The following is a 15,768-nucleotide window of genomic DNA, read 5'->3' on the forward strand; positions in this document are numbered from 1 at the left end:
TTAAATCTTTATTACCATTTTGGCTGCACATATGAGGCAGTCAGGAATGAAACCCGTCTGTGATTTTTGCTGAAGGAGACCCAAATGTCTTTTCTAATGACATGATTGCATTAATGACTTAAGAGTTTGAATTTCATTTACCTGGTACCTCAGAAGTCATTAGGAATCCTCCAAAGGGAATAAGGTGAATAGAAGGGTTAAAAATCCCAACCAGACCCAAAATAGAAAACATTTAACTGCTTAATCTTGGATGACAATGAATCTACCTGCCCTTATTCAGGAAGGTGCTGCCAGGGAACCTCTCCAAGAAGTGTGCTGGAATTTGGGATTGATGAATATGCATAATACTAAATCTTTTGACAGACCTTGATGAAGAAAATCCAAGATGCTCAAACTCTATGTTGATGTTTTATGTATTCAAATAAAGTTTGGGGCAGCTAGAATAAAAACAGAACAGTTGGGCTTTTTCATGCTTTTGAACATTTAAGAAGAATGGGTGTTGTTGGCAGTGTTCTTACATTATTTATCAAGCAGAAAAGAAAGCAGCTAGTATTTAAATAGGCATCTGCCCCCTCCATGTCTCTCCCTTGTCTATCTTGAGCTTTCTTGGGGCATGGAAGGAGGTGTGAGAATGTGAATTGCTTCATCACAGACTTAGAGATTTGTTTATGTTGGAAAAGACCCTTAAGAATGAGTCCAACTGTAAACCTAACCCTGCCAAGTGTGCCACTAAACCGTGTCCCCACATCCACACATCTTTTAAATCTCCCCAGGGGTGGTGACTCCATCAGTGGCCTGGGCAGGCTGTGCCAGGGCTGGACAACCTCTGAGACAGTTTCTGCTTATCTCGTGCTACTTGAGAGAGGAACATCCTCTCTGCACTCTCCTCTCAGGGAGCTGGAGATGGAGAAGGTTCCCCCTGAGCCTCCTTTTCTCCTGGCTGAGCCCTGAGCTCGCTCAGCCACTCCCCATCAGACTGAGCTCCAGACCCTTCCCCAGCTCTGTTCCCTTCTCTGGCCTCTCTCCATTCCCCCAGAGCCTCCCTTGCCCTTGCCAAGGCTGGGCAGAGCCCTCAAGCTGTGGCCTGAGCAGTGCCCATCTTGTGCAAGGATGCTTTAATATTACACCAGAAACTTAAATACTGCTTCAATAAACTTTTCTCTGTCCCAAGATAGCACAAGGATTTCATATTTTATGTAACATTTAGTGAAATAGTTTTATCTGGGTTTTCAAAGATACAACTATGGGTTTAGGTTTACTTCAGTCCACCTGCAGCCTCAGGCTGAGATCAGAACCTCCTTGCTACAAATACTAGTCTTTTTCAGTTGCTTTGATTGTATTTATTTTTCAGAATATCTTGGAAGTTCATCCTCATATGGGATGGTTTTAACTAGTAGAGGTCTTCTAATATCTAATTAGTTTTTCCTTTTCTTCTATTTGTGAATAACGTCCTAGAAATGAATTACAAAATTAAGTAATTCTCCTGTAAAATCAACAAGCTGAGTTTATCTAGCAGCCAGTCAAAAAATATAGACATAGGGCATCAATATTAACCAAACTAATTAACATACACAAAAAATGAATTTCTTACTAAAATCTATTGATTTTTTTCATATTAGTATAGATGGCAGGTTTGATTTTTTTTTTTTAAAAAGGAAATAATGTAGCTAAGAATAGTTAAAAAACCTTTGAATTTCCATGTAGCTTGACACTTCAAAATTGTTCACATCTGAAAATGCCCTGTAAATAATTGATCAGCTGCATATGTTAAGTTCTTTTAAGAGATTCTCTGTATCAAATATGGATCCTGTCTTAATTTATATTGCCAAGTACAGCTGGGATTACTGAAGCTTGCAGAGTTATTAGCTCTGAAAACTGGAGGAAACTAACTGTACCTTCTGCCTCAGCTGTTCTCTCAGTACAATAAGAAAATTTGGTCTATGCAAGAAGCCTCATTTCTCCATGTTCAAAGAGTATGGAATGGCTCTGTGTGGTTTTTAAATGAGTTATAGACAGCAGCAGGCATTTTGCATTCTGGTAGGAAGTTTTAAGTGACCTCTGAAGGCTGCTAGGGAGGAGTTTTAAATTGAATATAGTTTGCTTCCACTCCTCCTTAAGTTGTCTGGTGCAACTTGTTGATTATGATCTTATCTGTGCCTCCTGATTATCGATCAAATGGGTATCACTGGCATGTGAAGTCAGATGTAATTTGGTGATTAATATATCCATAGCACCTACCTTGAATCCTAGGATTTTATTTTCTATATGTGGATAAATTAAAAATGTACTTTATCTAGAAGACAGGATTCCTCTTGATCAGTGACTTTGCTCGGTTTATTCTCTTACTTTGCTTTTGAAATAAAGCTCATTAGGTATAGGTTTTTATTATTCAGTTGCTCCCAGTGACTTTGAAAGCTACCCCTGAGGAATTTTTGTATTTGCTGACTGTCAGACAGTTCAAAGGGACATCTAATAGCTTAAAATTGAGCTGGATATTATTTTGAAGGAGTGGGAGCAATAAGTATGTTTATCCTGGCAGATGTGAAGCTGGAATGTGCAAAGAACCTTCCATCTTTGTGAGAGCTGAAAAGGGGCTGAGATGTCACTTAATGTGATGTGACTTTGAACTTTGCTGTTATGAGCAGCCTGTTAGCATAGCACTCCCTACTGATGCTTTTTAAATTGGAAGTGTTTTCAAGGCATTATTTTTAAGAATGGTAGTTGTGGGGAAAGAGTTTCCAGCTGAATTTCTCACATGCTGTTGATTTGGAATGTGGATTTCTACATCTCATTGCAGATTAGCTAAAGGTTGAATGTGTTTGTCTAAATATGTTTATCTTCATGTTGTATTAGTTGTAGCTGTTACTGTGCCTGTTGCAGATTGTTAAAGTATGAATTTTTATTCAAAGTGTAATTTACACAGAGCAGGCTGAGAGCAGTGTTGGCATGGGTAGAACTCTGCTGTAACTGCAGACAGGCAGGCAGAGGGATGCAGGTGAGTTTTACTGCCAAGAGTTTGCTTGGTGTATGGGATCCAAAATGCCATGGAGAAATGTGGGGTTTAGCTGGTGCTGAATCATTCCTTCAGCATATCCTGCACACAGTCAGAGAATCTGGAAAGGAGCACAGGGATGGAGAAGAGTGGAGACCAGAAAAGAGAAATTTTACTTTATGTGTATTTCTATGCAGGTTAAATATATGTGAAATGGTTTTTATGCCTGACTACAGATGGTGTGTGAATGCTAGGAGTTAAAATGTGTTTCTCCTATCTGTCTTTAGAGTAATGAGTTTGATATCATCTCTTCTGACATAGGACACCTTGATGTTTGAGTCCATGGATGAAAAAATGACAAGCCCCAAAAATGTCATTCTTTGTGTATACAGACACAAATGTAACTTTGTTCCTAACTCTCTGACAGTCTCATTTTCCAGAGATTCAGGATCTCCTGTAAATTTCTTGCTATGTTGTGGCACTTACTTGCTATCCTTGTCTTCTCTGTCCAGCTCCTGAGCTTTATAAACTGGTCATTTGCAGTGCACCAAGCTCCTGCCACACTAGCACTGATTAGCAGTTTTGGCAATCAAGGATTGTAGAATAGTTGAGGAATACTTGGAAGGAATCTGGGAATGCATCCAGTCCTACCTCCAGCTCAGCTTGAGGAAAGCTCTGAGGTCAGACCAGGTTGTTCCAGGACAGAGACTGTGCAGCCTGTTAGTTCTACTGCTTGTCTGTCCACGTGAGGAAGAGGTTTTTCCTTACATCCAGCCAGAAGTGCTTGCTTGCCTAGTGCCCATTCTTTTTATTTCATCTCATCCACTTTAAAATGTGTTAAATCTGTGCCCTCTTTCAGTAAGACTCTTACACTTCTGGTCCTTCTGCTAAGCACCATTCAATGGAACTCACTTAGCAATAAGTGCTATATCCAAAACGTAGCTTAAATATTTTTGGAGTGGTCAGAATCTTTGATGAATAAATTCTGAACTGATCATACTAGGAACTGTTTCCCCACTGGACAACCTTAGACTGTTGAAGGACAGTTTCCACAGACAATAGTGAAAACAGAACTTGAGTTTTTTACTAGCTTTCTCAAAAGTAGTGAGCTAATAATCTCTTTTATAACTTGCACTTATTTGTTGACTGAATATATAAACCCTTTATTTAAAAGGTCCTATCACATGTCAGCAAGTTTTTCAGGTATTGCATGCAACATTTTTTGTTGCTAATGATGTTTCTTTGGTTTAGTTTTGGCTTAAGCTAATAGCACTGCATTTGTTGCATTTACAATTAGTTAGAAGCGGTTCATATGAGCAAAGCAAGAAAGTGTTTGCTAGGTACTGAATTACATCTCAGTTTCAGGAAATTTATAACCTTTGCTGTCTACAGCTGGTGACCACGAAGCTGCCAGTCCTGACTTCTGGAGAGCAGATGTTGTGTGTGTCCATGAACACAAATGCACACAGAGGTGCTTTAGGAGTGTGGGCATCCCCTGCTGCTCCACTCTGTGTTTGTGAGCTCAGCCCTTTGGATTCTGCTGCAGAGGGGTGGCTGTGGCCTGCAGCAGCTGCAGGCAGCGTGGCTGTGCAGAATTGGGCACATAAAGGGACTGTAGGCTGTGTGAAATTCATTTTTACACTGCTCTTCAAACAGGTCTTGTGTTGATATGTGTTCTTTAACTGCTGTCTTACTGGTGAGTTTGTAATTTAGTTACTGGGTTACATTTGTCTTGTAGCTTGGAATAAGTATTCTGAAAATGGTTACCAAGAGTAGGGATACTTTCTGAGGCAAGAAATGATGCTGCTCTTCAGACATGATTAAAAGCTCTTGGCTTTGAGTAGATTGGAGCTGTTACTTCAAATAAGAATAATCTGTGTTGACTGCTTGTGTTGCTTCAGCTGCAAAATTCAGACAGTTATAATCTACTTGCCATCTCTTTCTCTCTTTTTTTCTCTCTTTTTTCCCTCTCTTTATTTTCTCTTTTTTCTCTCTTTTTTTCTCTCTTTTTTTCTTTCTCTCTCTCTTTCTTTCTCCCTTTCTCCCTTTCTCTCCTCTCCTTTCTGTCTCTCTTGTTTTTCTTTCTTACTTTCTTGCTTGCTTTCTGTCATTCTTTCTCTCACTCTCCTGTCTTCCTGTAGTAACTCCCTTATTCTGGGGGGATTCTGAGCCCCTGGCTTGTTTTAAATCACATTAGATAAAGTTTCACCATGTCTCACCCTGCACTTGTTTATCAGAGAGTGCACTGTGTGTCCAGGTGCTCTAAATCATTCTTTTTAAAAAAGTATATTTTTTTAATCACTGAATAGATATTTCTCTCATTCATTATTTCAAATCTGTGGTTTTTGTACTCCTGACATTTCCTATAAGCACCTCTCTCTTAAAAAATATACATGTGAGATTGGAATGCAACTTCATGTTTATGTCAACTTCCTTAAATTTAAATAAGGATGAATGTATGCACAGCTCTCCCTATCACAGGCTTGATAGGCCTTTCATTAGAGTCTTTTTATTACATTCTTTTATGTGCTTCTAGAAGATATGTTTCAAAAATTATCACATAGTTCTGTTCTGCTGTATGAGTCTTACTTTCAGAAAAAAGTTCATAAATACAGTAATTTTCTTACATTAAAGTCCTGTCATTGCTGAAACACAATTAATTTCAACATGTGAGTAATTTGTCCCCAAGTACTTGATATAAACTGAACAGGCTTCAGAGTTTACCTGAAGAAAATTATTTTTTATCAGGAACTTTTGGTATTGATATATGAAAATATTGTTGACTTATGAAAATACCACACAAGTTTGGAATATTCCCAAGGCATGATCGGAAAATCAACAATTCCACATTGTGACTGTGGCTGTTAAAGCATAAAGTGTTTCACTCTTTGGGGGAGGGTTTCTTTGCACATAGTATTTAATTTCTATTTCTTGTTAAGATAATTTGCTTTCTTTCAGAATGCAGGGACATTTTGCTTCCTGTGATTACAAAAGAGCTGAGGGAATTACTGGAACAGAAGGAAGATCAGCAGCTCCAGCTCCAGGAGAGGAAGTACTGTGTTGAATTACTTAACAGCATCCTGGAGGTGCTGAGCTGTCAGGAACCTGTGAGTATTGATGATGATGTAGAGAGCACAAGTCTGTAGAAAGCCTGAGCTGATTAGGAAGTAAATTATTGATGATGATTAATCTCTTTCAAATATTTAGTGCAAGTCAGTGGCAAATTGAACTTTTCTCCTATTTTTCATAAACCAAAGGGCAGCTGAGGTATTAAAGATGAATAGTGACTTCTGAGTAACCTGATCCAGTTGATGATGGAGATTTCATGGACTACATGACCTCGCAAGGTCCCTTCCAACCACAACTTCCCATTGGTTATTCTGTAATTATTTTAATTATACAGAATAAACTCATAAAAACCCCTGCAGTGTCTGAAACAAATGCTTGTCACTGTACAAATGTTGTAGAATATGGTTTCTGCTTTCAGCAGTGTCTGGGTAAAACAGATTACTCTTTACTGTATTTCACTTGGAGACTGTAGTTTCTTTATCAGATTTCTGAAATTTTGGAACACTGAAATTTTCATCTGAGTGGTTCTTTTTTTTTTTGCATTTTAGAGAATGTTGAATTGATTTTTTAGTCCCTCACTTTTTAATGAGCAGTAGGTTATTCAATGAAGCTTCTCAATTATTTCAGGGATTTATTCTGAGAAAACATCATAATTAATTACATGAAGAAACTGTAATTTCCTTAATCTGTGAATATGTGTTGGTTTTTCCTCAACTGTAATTTTCTGATACACATGTTCAAGCTTTGCAGACTTTGGATTAAGACAAGTTGTCATTTTAGGGGTTTTTCACTGTGGCTCCTTGGATCATTTCCTGGTAAATGAAATCATTACAGCATATATCTTGATTTTATAAAAATCTTTGATACCGCTGAGGCTTTTCAGTTTGCACAGGGCAATCTTTCCATGTGTATTAGGAGCTATTTGCCTCATTGGCTTAGACTTAAGCAGTTCAGGAGGGATTGATCCAAGGGGATACAAAAGAAATATTGGAAATTCTGAGTTTGAAATGTAATTCTTGAGAAAAACGGTGAAAGCGTGATAGGGCAAAAATTGAAGTTATCATCTCATAAGGCTCTAATGCAAAGTAACCAGTTTTGTTACTGTATCCTTTAAAAGGTACAACACAACTGTAAAGCAAGATGAGTAATACTTTCTCTGTATGTGTACTGCATAAATGAAGTTTATTTTTGAATTTAACAGTTGCTGTCCATAGCAGCAGTTGCTGACATGTTAAAAGCTCATTAAAGCCTACTGAAAATATGGGTTTGTAGCTCCTCTTTGTGTGAGTGAGAACATTATGCAGAACAGCAGAAGAATTGCTGAGAATTTCAAACAGATGCATTAAAAAAAAAAAAAATTATATTTGTTCAACAGAAGTGGCATTTCTGCAATAGTTTCTTTCAAGGAAGGTGAACTGGAGATTCTCTGAGATTTTGGGTCACAGTTATCTACAGATTGTGCTTGCAGTGAATAGTGATGCATTTCTGATACAAGGAGAAAAGCCCCTTGGGGTAAGTTTAAATCCAGCAGTGATATCAGAACATGCTGAGCCCTCTAGAAGCATCAAATTCCTAAGAAATATCATAGAATAGTTGGGATATCAACAAAAGAACCAGCTGCTGCTGTTGCAGAAAGTCCACACCCTGGCCTGCCTCTGGCAATGCAACTGCTGGTCAGAGAGAATATGGATTTTAGGATATATAAAACTGTAACACTGGGCTTTGTAACCACAACAGCAAATGTGTGGCCATCACTCGTAGCTTTTTCCTTCCTTGACAGAGGAATCCATGGATTATTATCTCATTTTTTTAATCAAACACTGATCCTGCTTCAGTAATGAAAAATCTTCTGTTGAGATGATTTATCTGACAGAGGAAAAAGGAGCAAAGGAAGGCAACACAGCAGCATCCAAGGATCGCACAGTGATCTGTCTTTAAGAGCCACTACAGATTTCTCTGGAGTGTAACACACATGTTTATTTTCCAGCCTAAGTGAGAAATGTTGTTTCAAGGCTGTATTTGCTTGCAGCAGTAAATCCTTTGTTACCTGGAGGCAAACGGAAGGGTTCACATATGGCTGAGTTATTGTTCAGGCAGTGTCCTTCAGGATGCCTTTATTCAGAGTGATCCAGATACAGACAGTTGGTTTGGTAATTAACCAAATTATTTCAGCTGGGATTACACTTGAACCCTAAAATGAATACAGTTTTCTATTCAACAATTAATTCCCTGCATTTCTTAACCTCTTTCTAAGAAAATGGAGAGTTTGACCTGCTGGAGGAGAAAGTTTCAGCCTTTAGCAGCAGAATCACGTTACAAAATTAACAACACCAATGTCTTTTCCCTATTTCTTCTGGTTTTTTCCATCTCAGTAGAGAAACCTGGTTTCAGACTAGTATTCAAAACTTTTTGGAAACTTAACTTTGATATTTTTGCATTGTGTTTATTTTGTGAAAGTCACCAGAAATAGAACACACACAAAGGACAGGGAAGAAAAAACAGCAGTAGTTGTTCTGTTTCATGTGGTGAAAATTTATACTGTGAAGTGATCTTTGAAGTTGTTAAAGAATTTTTGAAGAATGCATTTTCTTTGTCAAAGGCAAGGATATTTTCATATTACCTGTTCTGCTCTGCTGTTCTGCCTCACATTGTTTAGGGAGTGGGAACATGGGAATCATCAGATCCTTGTGTTCAAATGCTGTTTTCTTCAGCTGCTGCCTCACTGCTGGGTTCTGCAGGTAGCCAGTGTGTTGTTGAAAATCTCTGCTTTGTGTAGTGTTTGTGAGTTTATTTTTATGACAAGACAGTCACTGTTGGGTGTCTCAGTCAGATGCTAAGGTTTGATTTTAAGATTCCTCTCCAGCAAACAATTTTTGGACATAAATGGCATTGTTTTGACTTAATCATGTTTGAAATTAGCTTTGTAGCTTCAGATTGTGCTTCAAGCACCTGTGAAATACAGTTAAATCTCAGAACTGCAAGTCATTGATGAAGGTCATGATTAAATCAGCGATTTTTTGTTTATGTTTTAATTAAAACCACTTCCCTTTTTCCTCTTTACAACCCTTTGTTTCATGCAGTCTGGCAGTTCTTCATGAGGTGGCTTTGCCTCTAAGCTGACATATATGCTATGTTTTTAAGATTTACTGAATCAGAACAATTTTTTATTTATAGTGCTTAAAAAAATTAAATATAATGGTAAATGCTTTCTCTTGGAATCTACAGAGAAATCTTGGTTAAGACTGTAAGTGCCAGAGAGATGAAGAATCTTTTCTTCTTCTGTGCATTGTCAATAATTGGCAGCAGTTGAGTTTTAAGCTGTTTAGCAAACACTAGCAAACAAGCCTGGAGGCATTTTAGAATTGTAAAGAAATTTTTTAAGCATTTCCCTAACTTATGGCGGATCTCAACACTTCAGCAAAAGAGAATTTCAAAGGGATGTAGTCAGGAATTCTGCATGTTCTTTCAAGGCCAATTACCTTAAGGTATTCTGCAGAGACTTTTCAGCCAGAACAATGCAGGATTATGAGTTATGGTTTAAAAAAGAAATTGTTATCCTTTAATATGTGCGTTTATTTGTATGTGTGTCAAAGAAGGGATACAGGTTACAGAGCTGGGTGCACCAGAGTGAGCACACAGGATCTGGTTGGTGCAGAACTCATTTCCTCTGTGGCTGCCCACACAGTGCCATGGTTTGGATTTGTGACCAGAGCAGTGTTGATAATGCAGCAATGAAATTTTAGCTATTGCTGAATTGTGTTTGCACGGTGCCAAGGCCTCCTGTGTTTCTCACTGAGCCCATGCCAGGGAGGAGGGGAGAGCAGGGTGAGAGCTGGGGAGGAGACAGAGCAGGGACAGCTGAAATGAATTGACAGAAGTGTTTCCAAGTGGGTATCTCAAGTACAGGCTGGGTAATGTTGTAATTCCCAAGCAGCCATTCAGTGAGTCCCTGTTTGCCACTGTCCAAATAAATGAACACTCCATCAGAATCTGAACTGCAGGGTTGACTCTGAAACAACAGAATCGCTTTTTCTGTCCCAATTCTGTAGCAATTTCAATAGAAAATGAAAGCTAACTCAAACAGCCTCTGCTTTTACACTGCACAGGTATTTTTGAAAGAGAGTGAAATTTTGTCTGGCTTGGATTTTCTATTAGCTAATTTGTGTACCCATCTGTGCCATCCAGCCTGACAAGGAACCCAAAGGTGTTTGAGTTCTGTGAGAACACTCCCCTGCTGACCTGCCTGCAGAGCATGAACCCTGCTTGTTCCATGCCTTGGCAAATCTTTCCAACAGGGAAGACAAACATTTTTGATCACCATATTTAATTAAATGGAATAATACAATTAATTTTTTTCCAAGAGAACATTTGTACATGATACAAGTAGTTAATTTAAAATCTTGTGCTTAATCAATGGACTGAAGCCAAATGATGGTGGATTTTCCCATGTCATCCTTGTGAAGAGAAAAATGATCTGTAAAAGCACATGTTGCAGTTGGTTGTTAGACTATCTTCTGAAGCTAGAAGCTGTAAAATAAAACCTGAAATCTTGTGTATTGACAATGTGTGAAAAAAATTTTTGTTAATTTAGCAATGTCGTTATTGAATGCTTAATCGTTTCTTAGATTATCAAGAAGAAATGGAGTCTCAGTTTCATAGAGAAACCATTTTATTTCATTTGCTAATGTTTCTCTGAAAATTCAAAGGTCTGGTAGAAAATAACCTTTGTGTGCTTGAGCATATGTAATAGTCTTTCCAGGAGAGGTTTGTTATGTGCTACTTGTGAATTAAGAATAGAGCTCATCTTTAATGATGGAGTCAGGGCTAAATGTTAAAACTCATTATGCAATGCTCTGAACTGTTACTAATTATGGTATAGCACATACTGAAATCTGGAAGTGAACTTACATTATATGAGCCCTCATCTTTGAATTAAAAAAAAAGGGAAACTAATGAACAAATTATATCCCTGTGCTAAGTGGTACTAGATAGTTTATCAGTTTTGGCTGTTGATAATATTTTTTTAAATTATAGTGATAAACAATGTTATAAAAACAACAAATGTGTCTTCTGTGCAGCCACTCTCAAGTGTAGTCATGTTATAAACATAGGACTGAACCAGAGAAAGTGAAATTTTAAAGAAGGAAACACCAAACACAAATTATTCTGTGACTATGTTTTTCATTTATAGAATATAACAACTTCTGAAATGCTGTGACAGGTGAGGAGATCCCTTCAGCTGTGTGTCGTTGTCAAGGGACACAGGAGAACTAAATGGTAACAGTAAATAAATTGCCAGATGTGAGGAAGGTCCCTTTTTTGAGGTGTGTGGTGGTATCTGGCAATCAGAATAGAAGAAAAATAAGACATTGGCTGACTCAGAGGCAAAACAGAACCTGGGGCAGTTTCTCAGCTACCTAAAACATTAAGAACTCGACATGGCTTCTGTGATTATGTTCTTTCCATGCTATACCTGACATTAAGTAAAGGTCTTGGTGTAAGCTAAATATCCTTTTCTACTGGAAATTTGTTTAGACTTTTTCTTTCTTGTTGCATGCTGCTTTCCCAAGTTGTCGAGTGATCAGAGTAAGGTCAGTGAAGGTGGTGAACAGGAGGTCATGCCCATTTGCTCAGGGTTTTAAAATAAATAACCAAATACTGTCCTTCAGGCAACAAGAGCAGTACTTGGGCCAACCACATCCAGTTTGTGCCTTCCCAGAGCAGCTTGGGTACAGAGGAGAACTTTCTCCTTTAATAACTCTGTATTTGTGACTGCCAGCTAAGAATATTCCTGTGCCCCAGCCTGCCCTGAGAGCACTGACAGATGTGGGGAGCTGGGAGAGAATTTGCCTCAAGTTAACTGTGCCAGAGTTAAGCTACAGACTGCACAGTTAGGGGGAGAGCAGGAGTCCTTTGAGTGAGAGATGGGAAGTGACTGTTTGAAACAAAAACCAGTTGTGGAGTAGATTGGGCTGAAATTGGATTGAAATTGGACACGAGTATGCCACTGAAATTGCTGGAACTAAGGAGCAGTGTGAGCAAGAAGAATTAGTGTTGCTCTTTCAATAGGGCTGTTATATTGTACAACTTGAACTGTCAAAATGGAAATAATTGGTTTCTTCTTACTTTTCAAAGAGATATTATTTTAATATCAAAACTCTGTTTTTTTTTCATTTGCAGGCTTCAACTTTTCACCATATTCAAGAAATAATGGTGCAGTTACTACGCACGGTGAACAGGACTGTTATTACAATGGGACGAGATCCATTAATTGTGAGTAATATTTTAATGCATTTTCAATGCTTTGAAACACATTTTATAGTTATCCTGGAAAAAATACATATATAGCATTTGTGGCATCCTTGTGAATTATTTGCTTTTAATTTAAAACGTCTCAAGCTTTGGTTTTTTTTCATTCAGCTGTGACACTCTAGTCACAGTATTTTGAAGTATAGTCATAAGATTTGAACATTCTTTAAGAGAGCAAATGATAAATAGAAAGTTAATTGATATTTGCAAAAAAAAAAAGAAGAAAGTTTTACAAACCTGCATAAAATACATGGTTTAAGACACTGAAAAGAGTATTTCTACTAATCTATAGTGAAATCATATGAGTAAAACTAAAAAAAATTATCTGGGCATATGCTGGCACTAAACACTCACCTGAGATTTTATTTTGTGGAGGTTGCATGATTTAAGGTTCTGTTTGAATTATATTGAGATTTTGCAATCGATTCAGATTTAAGTACACATCACCTGAGCTCTTCTCTGGATTTAGACTATGTGGGAATGCAAGGAATTCACTGGGAATTCAGAGCTTGCCCTTCAGACTGTTCACTTATGGGAAGATGCTTTTTAATGGTTTGTCTTTGGAGATTCATTTTATTCTACAAAATCATAGCATCATTTACTTGATGGTTTTGGCCACCTTTGTGTACCACACCTTTGGTACACAAAGGTACATTGTGTGCCTTTAAAAACATCCTGTGTTTCCCTATTTATGTCTATTGGAAAATAACAGTTTTAGATCATTGCCAGCCAGAGCATGTGTGCCTCCTAATGATTAGGCTCCTAATAATTGAGGAGACTAATTGAGTTCCTCAGAGGAAATATTTGCCAGTGGTTGCTTTGAACTCCCTGGTGGTACATCTGCAAGTTTGAGGCATCTCTGTAGCTGCTGTTCTGAGCTCCAGGCTGTTGCTGCTCTTGTGGAACCCTCGGGCACATCCATGGTCACAACAGGGAATGGTTTGGAATGAAGAGCAGTGACCCTTTCAGCTCTCTGGAGTGCTGGAAAGTGTTTTCTGTACAGAGAAAGTGTGATAGGAGTGTTGTGCATGACCTAAGCAGTCTGTTAAGAACTATTTCTGGATACCATAAACAGCACATGAAAAGGCAAAAGGAAGCTGTTTTAATCCTGCATAAAAGATCCATTAGGAAACCAGTAGGAAACAAGCTTGTTACAGTAAATTGAAATGGCTTAGAAAATCTGTTTCTTTTTTTCTTCCCCCTCCCATCTACTGTAATTTCTTCAGCTGTTTTAACTTGAAAAGAGCAAATTCACTGTGAATTTTGAAATGCACTTCACTTGCTTCTAATTATGTTCATGAGAACCTCTACATATTTGTTTATTGGGCATTTTAGAGGTTTTCCAAAGCAGAATTCCAATAAATTGCTATGTTTTCTACAGCTGAAGCAATACTTCTTAACAGAGTAGCCTTTTACAAGCAAATAAATTGTTTTTAATGAACAAAAGTATTTTTTATTCAGAAAGAACTGGCAAAAGAAGCTTTTTCCATGCTCTGTGTTCTACTTTAGTTCACCAAGTTAATTTTCAGGTTTGTTTTAACCCTTTTGAGAGGGTCAAACTTGCTGTGAAAGCCTAAATGCTTGATCTTTTCAAAATGAAGCTGACAGTCAAGAATTATGCCCAGGACAATGCTTAGATGAGCTCAAATTGCTGAAAATGTGGTGAATTCTGCAAGTACAGGTGGGACATGTGGAATTTCTGCAGCTAGTCTGTGTAGCTGAAGTTATACAGATATAAGTGATATTTCAAATCTATCACTTCCAGGAGGACAGAAGGTTACTCTTCAGATTTTTAAGTCTGTTACTTAATTTTTTTTAGATTTTTAAGTCTGTGTTTGTAAGTGTTGCAAGTATTTTTATTAACTTCTGCAGTGTAATTTACTATAACTTGCAAATGCTATAGAAAGTAATGCTAATACTGATTTATGCTGATAAGAACAATGGTTACAATTTACAAAACCTGTAATTGCTTGCAAGTTGAGATGCCTTGCACCTGACAGATAACTGGATTTGATTTACCTGAGAGGTTTTTTTATGCTTTCTGACAGGGTTGAGCAGGTTAATTTTCATATTCAGGTGTTCTTTTCACAATCTTCTAGCTTGTTGGCAGAGATCTGGCTTTACAGTTGCCTGGATCCTTTCGTGCTGTGATGCCAGTTGAAGGGAAAAAGGGAAAGGGAGGGTTCTGCCTTGGGCTTAGCTGGTAAGTGCCTGCTGGGAGCTGTGTTCATGTAATTACTGAGAAGAGTCAGGCTCAGAAAGAAATAATCTCCCCAGGAGAAGGAGGTGGTGGAAAGGTAATTTGGCTCTCTGCTGCTACTGCAGGGAAGACTTAGTTAAATGCCATTCTTGCCTTCACTGTGGTGTTTCAGCAGCTGAAGGCTTTAACAGCTGCTTGGTAGTTTTTGTTCTTAAAAGCTCACAAAATCTTCACTGTTTGTAGTTGTAGAAGGGCTTCTACGCTTTCATGAAGAGGCTCAAGTTTATTGTCTGAAACTGGCTACTCAAGCCTTACCTTGAATACCTCATGAGATTTAGACCTTTAGTTAAAGGTTATTGTCATGTAGTGAAGTCATCCTACAGAAACTATAGAAGTCAAATTTACAAACCAAGTAGAACACAAAAATACTTGTTTTCAGTCTTGGCTTGATTAGGTAAATAGAAATATCATAAATCCACCATATGCACCTAAAAGGTTTCCTTTAGTACTTCCAAACTTGATTTTGATCACAGTATCAGTTTAACATGATGAAGTAAGTGTGTAGCTATGCTACACAGAAATGTTTTTAGGCAGTATTTATATCAAATATTGTACAAATAAAACTTTGCCAAAAAGAAATCTGTGATCTCTACTAAGCAAAGCCACTCTAGAGCAGACGACAACCACAGAAACTATTTGCAGAGCTGCAGTGGTTGGAGAATTTGATGTGTTCACATACACTCATGGTCTAGCTAAAAGCTACAGCTCTTTTGTTTGGTATTCAAATTGACATCCTTGCTCTACCTGGAAATGCTGCAAGAATGATTCCATGACATTCCTGTTAGCTTTCCATTTATTTTTTCTTTTCCCAAAGAACAGCTGTTCCCTTACTTCGTGATCTAAACATTGTTTATTATTAATTCACTCCTGAAACCTAATAAAAATATCTCGTTTTATTGCAAAAGATAACATCACATTTAAAGGGCCTAGAAATATACAAAACATACATTAGAGATCGAGTGCCATTAGGAAGATGTTGTGTATCTATGCTGGCAGGATTATTATAGTGCACAGAACCATCAGAAGCCCTACATGAACTGCTGTAACAGGAGACAAGTCAGTATTTTATTCATACATTTTTAGTTTTTAAAGAAAGTCAGTTTGACTCCATAAAACAACAGTTTCAAATACAGTAATT

The 15,768-nt window shown here is 37.7% G+C and overlaps 1 protein-coding gene across 1 annotated transcript in view; it reads left to right on the top strand.

The window, feature by feature from the left end:
* The window catches only part of DOCK2 (dedicator of cytokinesis 2), a 156,287-nt gene that overhangs the window by 48,408 nt on the left and 92,111 nt on the right, over nucleotides 1–15,768 (top strand). Inside the window, exons 26-27 of the mRNA XM_058849002.1 lie at nucleotides 5,951–6,099; nucleotides 12,242–12,334. Of these exons, the coding sequence (XP_058704985.1) occupies nucleotides 5,951–6,099; nucleotides 12,242–12,334 (242 nt within the window). The remainder of the gene's footprint in view (nucleotides 1–5,950; nucleotides 6,100–12,241; nucleotides 12,335–15,768) is intronic.

Source organism: Poecile atricapillus, chromosome 13 (genome assembly GCF_030490865.1).
Source record: "Poecile atricapillus isolate bPoeAtr1 chromosome 13, bPoeAtr1.hap1, whole genome shotgun sequence".
Classification (NCBI taxonomy): domain Eukaryota; kingdom Metazoa; phylum Chordata; class Aves; order Passeriformes; family Paridae; genus Poecile; species Poecile atricapillus.